At 36.2% G+C, this 14,719-nt stretch overlaps 1 protein-coding gene across 1 annotated transcript in view; it reads left to right on the top strand.

Annotated features, from left to right (window-relative positions):
* NCAM2 (neural cell adhesion molecule 2) overlaps nt 1–14,719 on the top strand; it is a 442,733-nt gene that overhangs the window by 422,110 nt on the left and 5,904 nt on the right. Inside the window, exons 16-17 of the mRNA XM_056109214.1 lie at nt 3,522–3,726; nt 14,578–14,697. Of these exons, the coding sequence (XP_055965189.1) occupies nt 3,522–3,726; nt 14,578–14,697 (325 nt within the window). The remainder of the gene's footprint in view (nt 1–3,521; nt 3,727–14,577; nt 14,698–14,719) is intronic.

The raw sequence follows: 14,719 nt of genomic DNA, 5'->3' as shown, positions 1-14,719 counted from the left end.
CAACTATATTCAAACACATACCTATCTGTGTATGTATACATATATACATATACAGATAGAGAGAGAGAGATAGAGAGAGAGAGGAATGCCTTTCTTGAATCCCAGATTTGAATGCACAGTGAAGTTATCCGTCACTTGAGTCCCTATCAGTTCCAGACTGAGCATGCGACTATAACACTAATAGTAAATGTATTTTTTAAATTTATTTTTTATTAGTGAAACACTATGAGGTACAGTTATAGACTTACAAATTTTTGTGCTTGGGTTTCAGTTATAAAATGATCAAGTACCCATCCCTCCACCAGCGCCCATCCTCCACCACCACGGGTCCCAGCATCCCTCCAACCCCCATCCCCCTCATTCCACCCTGCCTCTCAAAAAATTAGAATTTGATCTCCCATTTGACCCAGCAATACCACTCCTGGGAATACATCCCAGAGAGGCAAAAAAGTATAGTCGAAGTGACATCTGCACTTGTTTGTTCATTGCAGCACTCTTTACAATAGCCAGAATCTGAAAAAAACCTGAGTGCCTGAGAACAAATGACTGGTTAAAGAAACTTTGGTACATTTACACAATGGAGTACTACGTAGCTGTTAGAAAAGATGAAGTTATGAAATTTACATACAAGTGGTACTACATGGAAAGTATCATGTTAAGCGAAATGAGTCAGAAAGAGCGGGATAGACACAGAAAGATTGCATTCATCTGGGGAACATAAAACAACAAAATGGAAGACTAACACCCAGGAGTGGCCGAAATTAGTACCAGGAACTTTGCTCCATGACTTGGAGGCCAGCCACACGTACTAGGGGAGAAGGAAGTTCAGATAGAGGAGAGCACCAAATAAAGGGTGTTAGGAGGATCCTCCCAGGGTGGGAGAAGCATGCTAAAAGTAGATGATAGACCATACATGATTGCCACTCAATGCCTCTCTTGCAAACCACAGAACCCAGAAGGGGAGAGAGAGTAAATGTATTTTAACATTTAAAAAAGACCATTGGTCATTATCATTTTATAATGTTATATAAACTTAAACATAGTCATGCACTCAGTTTTGACTGTTCTATAAACACAGTTTTAGATATCTCTTTTCCCCTTCTCATAATTCAGTATTAACAGTATAACCTATTGTCTTTACATTATGCTTATTTTTCTATCTATATTGTTAAAATTTGCTTGAGCGATAGCACATCAGTAGGGCGTTTGTCTTGTACATGGCTTAACTGGCTGAGCCAGGTTTGATTCCTCTGCCTTTCTTGGAGAACCCGGCAAGCTATCAAGAGTATCTCACCCACAGGGCAAAGCCTGGCAAGCTACCCCGTGACGTATTTGATATGCTAAACACAGTAACAACAAGTCTCACAATGGAGATGTTACTAGCTCTGCTCGAGCAACTCAATGAACAACGGGAGAACAGTGCTACAGTGCTATTGGTAAAATTGTACAGTCTATTCATGTTCAATAGCAGCCACATAAAACTTGATTATCTTTTGTTTTTTTAAATTTATATTGATGCAGCATTAAAGTATTTATAAGCTGTAGAAGTACAGATAGGGCTGGAGCACACGTGGCCAACCCAGGTTCGATTCCTCTGCCCCTCTTGAGAAACTGGCAAGCTGCCGAGACTATTCCACCCACACTGCAGAGCCAAGAAGCTCCCCGTGGCATATTAGATATGCCGAAAACAGTACCAACAAGTCTCACAATGGATTCATTACTGGTGCCTACTCGAGCAAATTGATGAACAACGGGAGGACAGTGCTACAGCGCTACAGAAGAACAGATTAAAACACCCATGTGTATATGTATGTGTATATATCTCATAACACATCCACCACATAATGATAATTTTGTCATTATCCACCATATTCCTCTTCCCATTTCTGCCATATCTGACCCCTTCCCCTCCATTAACTACCATTTTATTGACAATTCATAGTTTATTTTTTTAAATATACCATCACGATCACGACCATGAACATCCTGTTGTTCGTCGATTTCCTCGAGCAGGCACCAGTAATGTCTCCTTCTTCCTATCCCTGAGATTTTAAAAGAGCCATTTCAATGCTCTTTCAGGATTAGGAGAATCAGACCCATTATTGTTACCGGTATTTGGCATATTGAGTATGACACAGGAAGTTTGCCAGACTCTGCTGTGCAGGCAGGATACTTTTGGTAGTCTGCCAGGTTCTCCAAAGGAAAAATAAGATAATAAGATGTCTTCCGGGAGCTGGGTTTTATATTCTCTGTGTCTTGGCCGTTGATGGGGCCAACCTGGTGCTGGCGGCAGCTTGTGGGTGTGACACCTACCTACTGGAAGATGGGGGGGTCTGGTTGGAGAAGGCCCAGTCCCAATTCGAATAGGCTTGGAGACCTCAGCCCCGGGACCCGCATGCCTGGGTTCCTCTGCCAGTTCTTTCATGCATGAGGCCCGTCCAGAAGTGTGGAGAGTGGTCCCGCATGGCCGTGGCTGGCTCCGGAGATCCTCAGCTGCTGGGGCTCTGCTTGGAGTGTGGGGGGGGGAGAAACTCAACCGTCCTCCCTCCAAGGGGCCCCGGTGATTACAGCCAGACGTGGGGGCAGGAGACTCTGGTATATTATATTCTACTAATATACCATAGATTAGTAAAATCTTCTGCTAAATGGCATTCTTTTTCTAACCTACCTCACTTAGCACAACTATGAAATCTTATGTTTTGTGATAATTTGGCTCATTTTTACTATTATTAGCACCTCCTGCCATTTCAGTTTTTCCATTCAGCTAACTCTGTCCTATTCCCAGTCGTGTCTTTCATGAATGCTATCTGCATAACAATTAAGTTTTCCGGGGGATCAAATGCAGAGGAACAGAGACCCTCATTTTTTTCCTTCTATATTTTGATATAATTTCAGAGAGATCACAATTACTATAGCTCTGCTTTAATTTACTTATATCCTAATATGAATTGTCAAAATACTATCAGGAAATAATACTAGTGAAACATTTTCTTCGAAGATTATGTTTTAAAAAATATTAGTAGATATGCATTTTTAAAATCCATACTCTGTCAATGTAAATTACTTAGATCCGTCATTTGCAAGCTTAAAATGATTTCATATGGAACAATTATTTAACACTTTTTGCACAAGAGTTTTGACTCTTTCCCTTTTAATAGTGATGATCTATTAATGGCTGTGATTATTTGATAGAGTATATTTAGTAATATGACAATATTCATAATATTCCCCACAGGGACCCAAGAATTAAGTAAAAGGTAAGTTAATTAAGAGGTATTTTTTTCTAAAATAAGTTCGCAACAAAAATAAAAATTCTAACCATTAGCATAAAAGTTATTTAAACCATTATCTAAAAATCAGAGTTTTGTACCCAAGAATTATTCAATCAGAATCTGCTTATAACTATCATATGTTTCCTGTATTTTTAGTTGCGTATTTCTTGGATAAGATAATTTTTAGAAAATTCTCTAGCTTTTTCATACTTGAGGCTTAATGTAATTGTTTTGTTTTATATTTTGAAGACACACTTTTTAATGGTCTTGGGCTTGGAGCTGTCATTGGCCTGGGAGTTGCGGCACTTTTGCTAATCCTCGTGGTAACCGACGTCAGTTGTTTCTTTATTCGACAATGTGGGTTATTGATGTGCATCACCAGGAGAATGTGTGGGAAGAAAAGTGGCTCCAGTGGCAAAAGTAAAGAACTGGAGGAAGGAAAGGCTGCATACTTGTGAGTATCAATACCAGCATCACATTACACAAATAAGTGCCTCTCTCAGGCTTCACTGAGACCTTATGAGTGAATTTGTTTTCTGTAAGGAATAGATGTTAACTGTAAGATCCTGGGTACTGTGTTGTTGCTCCTTGCGTTAGATATACAAAATCTCATAAAAATTGAATAACTTATAAAACAGACTATTAAAGACTAACTTTAAATTGGGATCAACAAAAAAAATCCAATTTCTACTTTGGTTTAAAGGTGAAAGGTGATCATGAAGTGGCATTTGTAATTTATGCATAATTTTTCTTATTTTGAATAAAGGGACATTGGTCATAATCATAATTAAAGACTAAGGCAAAGTGCGTTTAAATATAAACTATGCCAAATATCCCAAAGTTTAATAGATGATGACCTTCAAGTTTTAGGTGCTATCAAAACTTCTGTATGTGCTAAGAAATACTTTTTGACAAATTTCGTATTTTCCAAACATTGTAAAAAAATGTCCTTATATGCAAGAAAGTAATTAATATTTTCTAATAATTATCATTTTTGGATAGATTTTTATCTAATACCCAAAACCATGCATTTCATGAAAAATTAGGTACAGGGAAGCACTCTAATCTGTTTAAGCATAGATATATATATACACTCACTTATATCTGAACACATTGTTGTGTGTGTAAGGTTGATTAGATACTCACATAACTTCATTAAGCACTGCAAACAAATCAAACATTTAAAATTGAAGGACAGAGTCCTTTTTAATTTACAGGAAATTGCTTAGATTTTCTAACATCTATTAAATATGAAAATTTCAAACATAGAAAGCAATTAAAAGACTATTATACCCAAACCCATTTCCAAACGCTTTAGATCCTACAATCATAGTCTAATTCTTTATCACATGTATGTCCATTATGAGTCATCTTGTTGTTTGCATTTCAACAATGTTAGTTCACTATATAGTTTTATGTATACGTCCTTGCAATTTGGAATCTATTTATTGTTTTGGGTTTTTCTTTTGTTGGTTTTGGGGTTATACATGGTATTCAGAGGGTACTCCTGGCACTGTGCCGAGAGGTTACAATTATTGATGCTCGGGGATTTTACATCATACTAGGAATTGAGCCTGGGTTGGTCACGTTGCAAGGCAAGTGTCCTTCCTGCTATGCTATTTATCCAACTCCAGAATTTAATTATTTTAATATTTACTTATTTATTTTGATTTATTTATTTTAATTTTATTTACATGAAGTGCACAGAAATGTTCCATGTGATAAGTTTGGAATTGTTTGTTTTTTGTAACCCAAGTCACATTTAATTTAGAAACTTCCCATGGCTCTCTTTACTCAGTTTCCCATACATAGGAATTAAGAATCCGCCTCAGCCCTCTGCCCAGACAACTATTATCTCTACATTTTACCACAGATTATTGATCTTTGTAATAGCATTTAACACAAATAAATCCCAACAATGTCTACCATCTGGATCTGGTTTTCTTCACTCAGCAATATTTTTAGCATTCATTCATTGTGTTTTTATTAGTAATCTATTATAGCCTATTGTAAGCTGATTTTAATTAACTTTCTAGAAATAAACTGAGACGTGTATAGTGTTGTGCATTATTTTCTATGATTAGGGACACTCTGCATGGTTTCATAGATTTTTTTTTATCTCCAATTCTTGTCAACCCTACTACACAATTTCTCTCTCACTACTCCTCATTGATTTTCTATAAGGGATATTTTCACTTCATGGGTTGATAAATTTTATACCAGCTGTTGCCAATTAAAAAAGACTTTTAATTTTCAAATAAATCCCACCTGCAGGAATAGCAAGATTATATAGTTGATAAAACTATACCATTTGCTTCATGCTAAACTCTGAGTGTAGCAAAGAATAAATATAAGTCAGACTGTATTTCACATTTGAATAGGATATTGACATGCAATATAGAAATTTGCTATTAATTATGTATTTTGATCTTTTCATATTAACATACTACTTTTATGTAGATTTCTTTACTTTGTATTCTATTATTTATGATAAATATATTAGAAACGTTTTAATTTCTTTTTACCTATCAAGAAATCAAAACTATATAGCATAATTACAACACATGTGTATATGATATATATTATATATATACATAAATAATTAAAAGCCATACTTTCACATCTTCTTTCTTTCTCACCTTTCAAATATACATTTTTGGAATAAATACCAGGCTGTGTATATTGATGAGAACCTGATGAAAAAGTGGTAGGCAAAACGAGAAAGATATTTATTTACATGAGGCTTAGACAGAAAAAATGTTAACACTGATTAAATGAAAAAATGTGTGTTTATTATAAACATGAAGAAAAATAAAAAGTGAAAGGTATATTGTTATTAGAGAATGAATTTTCAATAACCTGAGAGATAAAAAGCTGGTGACAGTGTGATTGTGGGAAAAACATTCAGTGTCGGTGAAATAAAACGTATAAGGGAGAAATAAATTTAGAGTGTTCAAATACATATGAAATAAGTAGTAGTGAGCTAGAAAGAGGGATTAATATAAATATGCAGTTTGCAAAGAATTTAGGTATCAAAGTAGCAAATATTCTTAGGTAGAAACTAGAAAAAATTGTAGAAATATATAAGCTAATAGAATACATTTAAGATGATTATTGTAGCCTTCGTGAGGAATGAATACTGAAATGTTGGTAGTTGCAATGGAAAAATTATAGTAAATAAATGAAAAGTTCTTAACATAATCCAAGTGGAAAATTATAATAAATTTGACCAACAGAGTAGCAGCATAAATACATAAATATGTTGAGATTTTTGTTAGAGCCAAGTTTTGCTGATTTATTGCATTTGGGGCAAAAGAAGAAAGACAAAAACTTCATGTTTTTAATGAAGGGATGTAAGTGATCATATGCAATACAGCAAGTTTCAGTAAAGTTCTGCTACTTATTTTTATTTGATTCAATTATTTGACAACTTAACAGTCAACATGTCTGTTTGTAAATCGTGCCAAATTTAATTAACCTGAAGATTCGGGAAGATAAAAGCACATGGCTTATACTTATATCTATGACAATTTCCAATTTAAGAAAAAGTTCTAAATCATTTTATAAGAAAAGGTACTATTAAATTGGAAATATATATTTTAAATAGGATATATAATTAGGATATAATATAGATAATTAAATTGGATGGTATAATAAATTGGAAATACATATATATAGGGCTGGAGTGATAGCACAGTGGTAGGGCGTTCGCCTTACAAGCGGCCAACATGGCCGCCCCGAGTTCGATTCCTCCGCCCCTCTCGGAGAGCCCGGCAAGCTACCGAGAGTATTCGATATGCCAGACACACTAACAACAAAGTCTCCAATGGAGACGTTACTGGGCCCGCTCGAGCAAATCGACGATAAACGGGAGGGCCTCATATATATAAAAGTCTAAAATGATAACAAAATTTCAATGAGCGATAACATATAATTTATGTGACTCATTGTATTTATAATAGCTTTTAAACACAATTCCAAATATTCTAACATAGGGTTTTATTACTATGATAATTTATAATGTTTTGTAGCATTATTGTAATACACATTAATTATTTATTTAGAGTGTTTGTTCTAAAGACCATCATGTTTTATAAAAATAGATAAAGTCAATGACATAGAGTGGTTTTAAAATCCTAGTGTTTCATAATTATTTGGATATTAATTCAAGTTAGAGATTAGATCAAATTGTTTTGCATTCTAATAGCTTATTTCATCAAATGGCTAATGAGTGCACACTCAACGAACTCTAATTTTTCTTGCAAGGCAAGCACCTTACTCTCTGAACATCTTTCCAGCCCTAAATGGACTGCGTATGTTTGAGGAATAAAAATCTCTGATCTTTTAGCTGGAGAGACAATGCAGCCAGTAAACACTAGCCTTGTACGGGACTGACCCAGATTTGATCCTCAGTATCCTATAAATCCTTTGAGCCTGCCAGGAGTGATTCATGAGTGTAAAGTCAGAAATAATCCCTGAGCACCACCAATGTGCTCTCCCTGACCTTCTCCAAATAAAAATATCTCATGTTGAGATATCTAACTACAAAGTGGGAAAAAATTGGGATGTTTATTGGAATTATGAATATTTTTGATTAAAAAAGATTTTGCAAATTACGGCAATCAGTAAAATAAAGTTTTAGAAAAAATAATAATAGGGTAGGAGCAATAGCACAGCGGGTAGGACGTTCGCCTTACAAGCGGCCAACATGGCCGACCCGAGTTCGATTCCTCCGCCCCTCTCGGAGAGCACAGCAAGCTACCGAGAGTATTTGATATGCCAGACACAGTAACAACAAAGTCTCCAATGGAGACGTTACTGGGCCCGCTCGAGCAAATCGACAATCAACGGGAGGGCCTTTACCTTTACCTTACCTTTACCATATGCTAAGAGAATGGAATTAAATGTTACTTAATTTTAAATTTAATAGTAATTATTAATAATTATATTGATAATAATAATTTAATAACAAGAATTTCAATTTTAATAATAAATAAATAAGCTTTTCTTCATAAATAAGGAAATCAAAGGGAAATTTGTAATTTGAAAATTAAAATTAAATGTAAAAATGAAAATGCATATTATCAAATTACATGAACAATATATTACTCAAAAGAAAGGCACTTAAATACAAAGAAATGCAGATTAAACTGTATTTAATGATAATATCATGTTAATCCTATTCTAAAGAATGCAAGAATAGCCATATTAATTAAAGACAGAAAAAACTTCAGAGCAAAAATATTTTCACTGATAAAGAAAAGCATTGTATAATGCTAAGCAGATCAGTTCTTTAAATAGACATAAATCTTTCATCTTTCTCCCTAATCATTTTTGTTATTATTGTTGTCATTGTGATATCAGGGATAATACTGTAATGCTCAGGGTCACACACTTATTATGGTAATTGCAAAGCTGTTCACAGTATGCCAAGGAGTCTGAAACTTGTTTACAATAGCACAAACACTTTTTTTGTTATGGTTATGGAACTCAGTTGAACACGTTAGTTTAATGTCAGAGATTACATGGGCAGTGTCAGAAATCATACTGATATGAGAAGGTTCTGGGGATTAAACTCATAACTTCAGCCATGCAAGGCCATTTCTTGACCATTGGCCCCATATCAGGATGACAAGACATAATTCTAAAAATGAATTATTATTCTAACAAGAGAATAACAAAGCAAGTGCATGAACAACTAAAATAATAGCGAGGGAAAATATATGAACCTCTTATTATAGTTGTAGAATTTTAGTTTTTTTTCTCTCAAAAATATAAACTATTTCAGTGGTCATTGAACTACCAAGGACATAATTAAAAGTAAAACACTATCAATCAACAGAGTCTATTCATGGTCCTCCCGTTATTCATCAATTTGCTCGAGCGGGCCCAGTAACGTCTCCATTGGAGACTTTGTTGTTACTGTGTCTGGCATATCGAATACGTCACGGGGAGCTTGCCAGGCTCTGCTGTGCGGGCGAGATACTCTCGGTAGCTTGCCGGGCTCTCCGAGAGGGGCAGAGGAATCGAACTCGGGTCGGCCATGTTGGCTGTGTGCAAGGCAAACGCGCTACCGCTGTGCTATCACTCCAGCTCAGAGTCTACTAAATAATTATAAATTATTTCATTTAATAACAACCAAATACATATTCCCCTTATATCCTTATGAAATTTTCAGCAATTTCTTTTTGCAAGTAATACAATAATTGAAGTGGATCTCATGTATGAGATAGGAATTAGAAAGCTATTTTTTGTTAAAATATTTTAATTCAAGGCCTGGAGCAATAGAACACCAGGATGCTCGCAATGCATGTGGCTGGCCTGGTCTGATGCCTTAAATCTCATGGTCCCCTGAGTCTCACCAGGACAAATCCCTCAGCAAAAATTCAGGAGTAAGCTCTGAGCACCACTGGATATGGCCCAAAAGCAAAAGAAAAAATTTGCATACTCCAAAACAAATAATAGTAATAATAATGATAATAATAATAATAAAGAATACAACTCAAAAGAAATTTTCAAATACTTTTAATGACATGAAAATAAAAGTACAACTTAGAGATTCAGGAAAACAGTGACCGCAGTGACATTTGTAGCATTAAATGTACATAGCTATGTTCTGAGAAAAGTGTTACTAGGCAATTTTATCACTGTGCAAGCAGCACGGCGCATTATTGTGAGTTTCAAAAGAAAGGCACAGTGGCACACACTGGACTCAAGCGTTCTGTGGCCGAGAACCACCTCCACGGGCCAGTTGACAGCAATGACTGGATCAAGGACTGGGAGAATGAATAAACAGGGCCCAGGCTGGTTAGTATTTAGTTTATTCTTCTCTCCTCCCCAGCATAGTCCTCTCTATCCTCTTATAGCATAATCATATTTGTAGTTTTGGTCGTAGTCCAGATCATCATAGTTTTCTCGTTCATGTCCTCTTAGTCCTCTTAGTCCTCATCTAGTATTCATTTTCTAGTTGCCCCCCACTCAGAGCATAGTTATATAGAAATCATAAAGAGTGGGAGTAGACATAGGTGGTATTGAACATTGTCATAACAACAAACAGAGGTACAGCCACTCCTTCAGGGGAAGTTCTAGGAGATTAACTCAAGGACAAAAATCGCATTTGAGGGTTCAGTACTTCAGATTACAAGGAGATCTGGTCATGGGCAGGATTCTATCTAGGGTGTATTGCTTTCTCCTTTCCTCAGTAATTAAACAATCATAGTGAATTTACTTCTTATAATATTTCTAGTAATTTTGTATGAACACAAAAAATATATTAAGCTTAAAGGTTGATTCTTCCTGGGAACCTCTCGCAATATATCCCAAACCACTGCAATATATCCCAGACCACCACAATATATCCCAGACCACAGTCCTCAGGCCAAGTTAGTCTTTCCCAGGAAGTTCCTTATTCAGTTACATCTTTTTGGGTCATGACGTAGTTTGTTCCATGACTATGCTCTTAACTTATGGTGTTAACTTCTTTCGATGCCAGGGTAGCTTACTTACAGGTTGCCCTGGTTCTACCCAGTCCCTTTGTTGGGACCCACCTTTTGGCAGTGTTAAGAAGTAAGGGCAACTGAGGTTTAAGTCAGGTAAATATGATGGGTGGCCAGGAGTAAATATTATTGGGAGTCAATTACTTCCATATTCCAAAGCATAGCATGAACTGTATTCCTGTGTCTATACAATAAGGATATTGCTAAACCATGAAGTGACATAAAGGAAAGAGAAAAGCAATATAGGATTATTAGTGCTTGATGGAACTGGATGTGCCTCAGGGCCATTGTTGTGGGTAAGGCTCAATAAATCTAAGCTCTCTGCGGGAGGAGCAAGAACAACCCAATGTTATCCAACATCTCCCCCTTTTCTCTTTGCAAAACACAAAAACTTGAAATTTCAACCCTTCTCTGAAACCAGAGCAGTGTTTGTTTTAAAATGTCCAATCATTGCTCAACATCATGTTTGACAGTAACCTGCACTCCCTGAAGGTAATGAATCATTTTGCCACATTTTAATGAAATAATGCATCTTGATGAGGTTCCTGAAACAGCAGCATTAGTGTTTGCATCAGTGGGTCTCTGGAGAACTTCAGTCGGGAGTCTAAGAAATTGTCAAGAATGGCAGAGCAAGAATGTGTAAAGGAGTTTCTCCACAGGTCCTCTGATGCTGACTTCTCCTCTGATTTCCTTGTGACTTCCAGCTGAAATTGCTTCGGTGGGCTGAAGTTTGGAGAGTTGAGTCTCTGGTGGTCTGAAGAACTGAGTCAGGTGGATGAATCTGACTCTTGATGAGATGTAACAGAACCCAAAGTTTCTTAGGGGGTTGTCATCTGTTGAAATATAAACAGAGACATTTCCTTCTACGAGGCGTTTCCCTGATATATTCAAGTGGGGGAAGTACCTCCTTTTTTGTTTTTGTTTTTAACGTTAAGCATGTCCTCTGAATGTGGGGAGGCAGTGGGTGCAAAGCCACAGTGCCCCCTATTAAAAAGTGGTGGCCTCAGAAACAAGGCTATAGGGGGAGCAGGGTAGGAATTCTAAACTCCGCTTGCCCTTGTTCAAGTGAATCTCGTCCCCATAAATTCAGAGTCATGAATGCTACATAAGGCTGGAAAGTAGCTGTAATGCCATCAGGGCTAATACAATCTTAATCTTCTGGCACTCTGCCAGACAGAGCAAGAAAGCATCATGCCTACTTCATGTAAACCGTAGGGTATTGCCTGCATGGCCCTGTTACGATGCCAGTATTGGGTAGAGATGTTAGAGATGTTGGCTCCTGAGTCAATCATCCCCTTAATTTTTTTTCCCATGGATTTCAAGAATTACAAGTGGGTGGTTGCCCTCCCTAATATGGGCAATATAGTCTATTAACAGATTAGTGCTGCCAATCCTAGGGCAAGTGGATTGACTGGGCATAACAAAAAGAAGTAAGAAAAACTGAGTAATGCACTCTCCCTTATCAAATGCTCAAACAGTTGGCGCCATAATAACAATTACTATTTCACCAGTATTGTCCAAATCAATAATTCTAGTATGAATAGTAATTCCTTTAATAATCAAACTACTTTTCCCTCTGCTGGAGAGATAGCACAGCGGGTAAGGCATTTGCCTTGGATGCGGTCGACCTGAGTTCGATTCCTCCGCCTCTCTCAGAGTACCCAGAAAGCTACCGAGAGTATCATGCCCTCTCACCCACATGGCAAAACCTGGCAGAGTCTGGCAAGCTCCCCATGATGTATTCAATGCGCCAAAAACAGTAACAACAAATCTCACAATTTGTTGTGAGACATTAGTGGTGCCCACTTCAGCAAATCGATGAACAGTGGGAGGACAGTGCTATAGTGCTACTTTTCCCTAAGAGTAGGTCCACAGTGTCACATGGGATTGGTCCCTTTCCACAAGAATTTAATTTATAAGGACACTGGGAAGAGGTTATAGTAACTGTATCAGGGTAGGAAATATCCAAAACTGCCCTCCCTGCTGAAGCTGGCTGCAGCAAACCTACTGATTGGAACTCTGGGACAGCATGTTGGAAAGAGGGCCTGTAGTCCCAATGTCCCCGGGACAGGCACCCTTGCTGGTTTCCCGAGATTGGGTTAACCATAGCATCAAATCCAGCATGGTAGTCCCTGGTCCAGTGGTTCCTCTTACACTGAGGACAGGGTCCGGGAGGTGCTTTTTCCTTACACTGCATACAGAGCCTGGATGGTGCTTTTGAAGGAGCTGGAAGTGACCTGATTTCCCACACGTTACCATATAATCTTAGATAATTTGGTATACTTCACAACTATGCCATTCGTGATGGTGGTCTGTTAGGATCACTCTCATATAGGCAATGCATATTGATCAAAATGTCTTTCATTAAAGTATAAATGAAGAGGCATAACAGAAATAGATAAAGTCAGTGAAAAAATAGAGCATAATTCAAAGTCACATGAACATTAATAAGGATATTATAATATTATGAATAATTATATGCTCACACATTTTATACTAGATTAATGAAATAATTGCTTGAAAGATACATCATAGCCAAATTCATACAAAAAGAAGTAGACCATCTTAATAGGCATATGTTTATTAAAGTAATTCAACCAATATTTAAGACCATAAAGCACCAGATCTAGATGGGTTAATTAGTGAATTCAGCAATTATTTGGGGAAAAAATCAAATCTATTTGACTTCTTAACAATGTCTGTCAGAAGATTGGGACAGAAGGAAAAGTTCCTGACACATTCTATAAAGGCAACAGTACCCTAATTCCAAGACTTGACAAGTAAATTACAAGAAAATCAATGTATCTTATGACCTAGAGGCAAAAATTCTCAGCAAAACTAGCAAACTGAATCAAAATGATATAAAAGTTTATGTAACAAAACCAAGAAGGAGATATTATAGATATGGAAGAATATTTCATTGAAATAAAAATTAATATAATTGTTTATATCAGTATTTTCAACAAGTAAAATTATATTATCACCTTATTAGACTTTGAAATAATAATTTGATAAAAATATATCCACCATTCTTTAAATCTAAGTAAGTTAAATATAGAAGTAATGACTTTGACTTCATAAGGAAATTCCTCTATAAAAAGGGTCTTATAGTTGGCATCATATGAATTAGAAACTCAAAGCTTTTCTGTAAAGATTAGGAAAGGCAAGAAAGTTCCATTTTTCCAATCTTTCAAATATTCACAAAGTCATTTCTAGCTCATGAAATGAAAAAAGAAATTAAAATTATATTAACAGAAAAGGAAGAATTAAAGCTGTTTTTATTTACAGATGACATATTTGTTTATAAAATAAGAAAGAAACAAGAACCAAATTCCTGATACTAAGAGATCATTATAGGTATGATTGTAGGCTATAATCTCCAAAATCAATAAATTTGGTTTAAGCTGACAATGAAGTAGCAGCACTCTAAATTATAAAGACCTAATTTATAAAATAAATTAAAATTGGCAAAATAAGTCCTATTATTAAAAAAACTTTTTTTTGCTTGGGGGGGATACACACCCAACAGTGCTCAGGACTTACTCCTGACTCTGCACTCAGGCATCACTTCTGGCAGTGCTTGAGGGACCACATGCTGTTTCAGGAATTGAATCCAAGTTCAAGGCCATATGCAAGGCCTGCACTCTACCTGCTGCACTGTCCCTCCATCCTCAAAAATATTAGTAATAGACTTAATCTGACTTGTTAGTTTTATTTGAGGAAAGGTGTTATTAGCTGGAATTTTTAACTATATCACACAATACTTCCATTTATGTTACATGAATATATTGCTTTCTTAATTTTTCTAGGAAAGATGGATCAAAAGAACCCATAGTGGAGATGAGAACAGAAGATGAAAGAATTACTAATCATGAAGATGGGAGCCCAGTAAATGAGCCAAATGAAACAACACCACTAACAGAACCCGAGTATGTAGCTTCAATCATTTTG

Source organism: Sorex fumeus, unplaced genomic scaffold (genome assembly GCF_029834395.1).
Source record: "Sorex fumeus unplaced genomic scaffold, SorFum_2.1 ptg000265l, whole genome shotgun sequence".
NCBI classification, from domain to species: domain Eukaryota; kingdom Metazoa; phylum Chordata; class Mammalia; order Eulipotyphla; family Soricidae; genus Sorex; species Sorex fumeus.
This window is presented reverse-complemented; position numbering and strand designations above follow the sequence as displayed.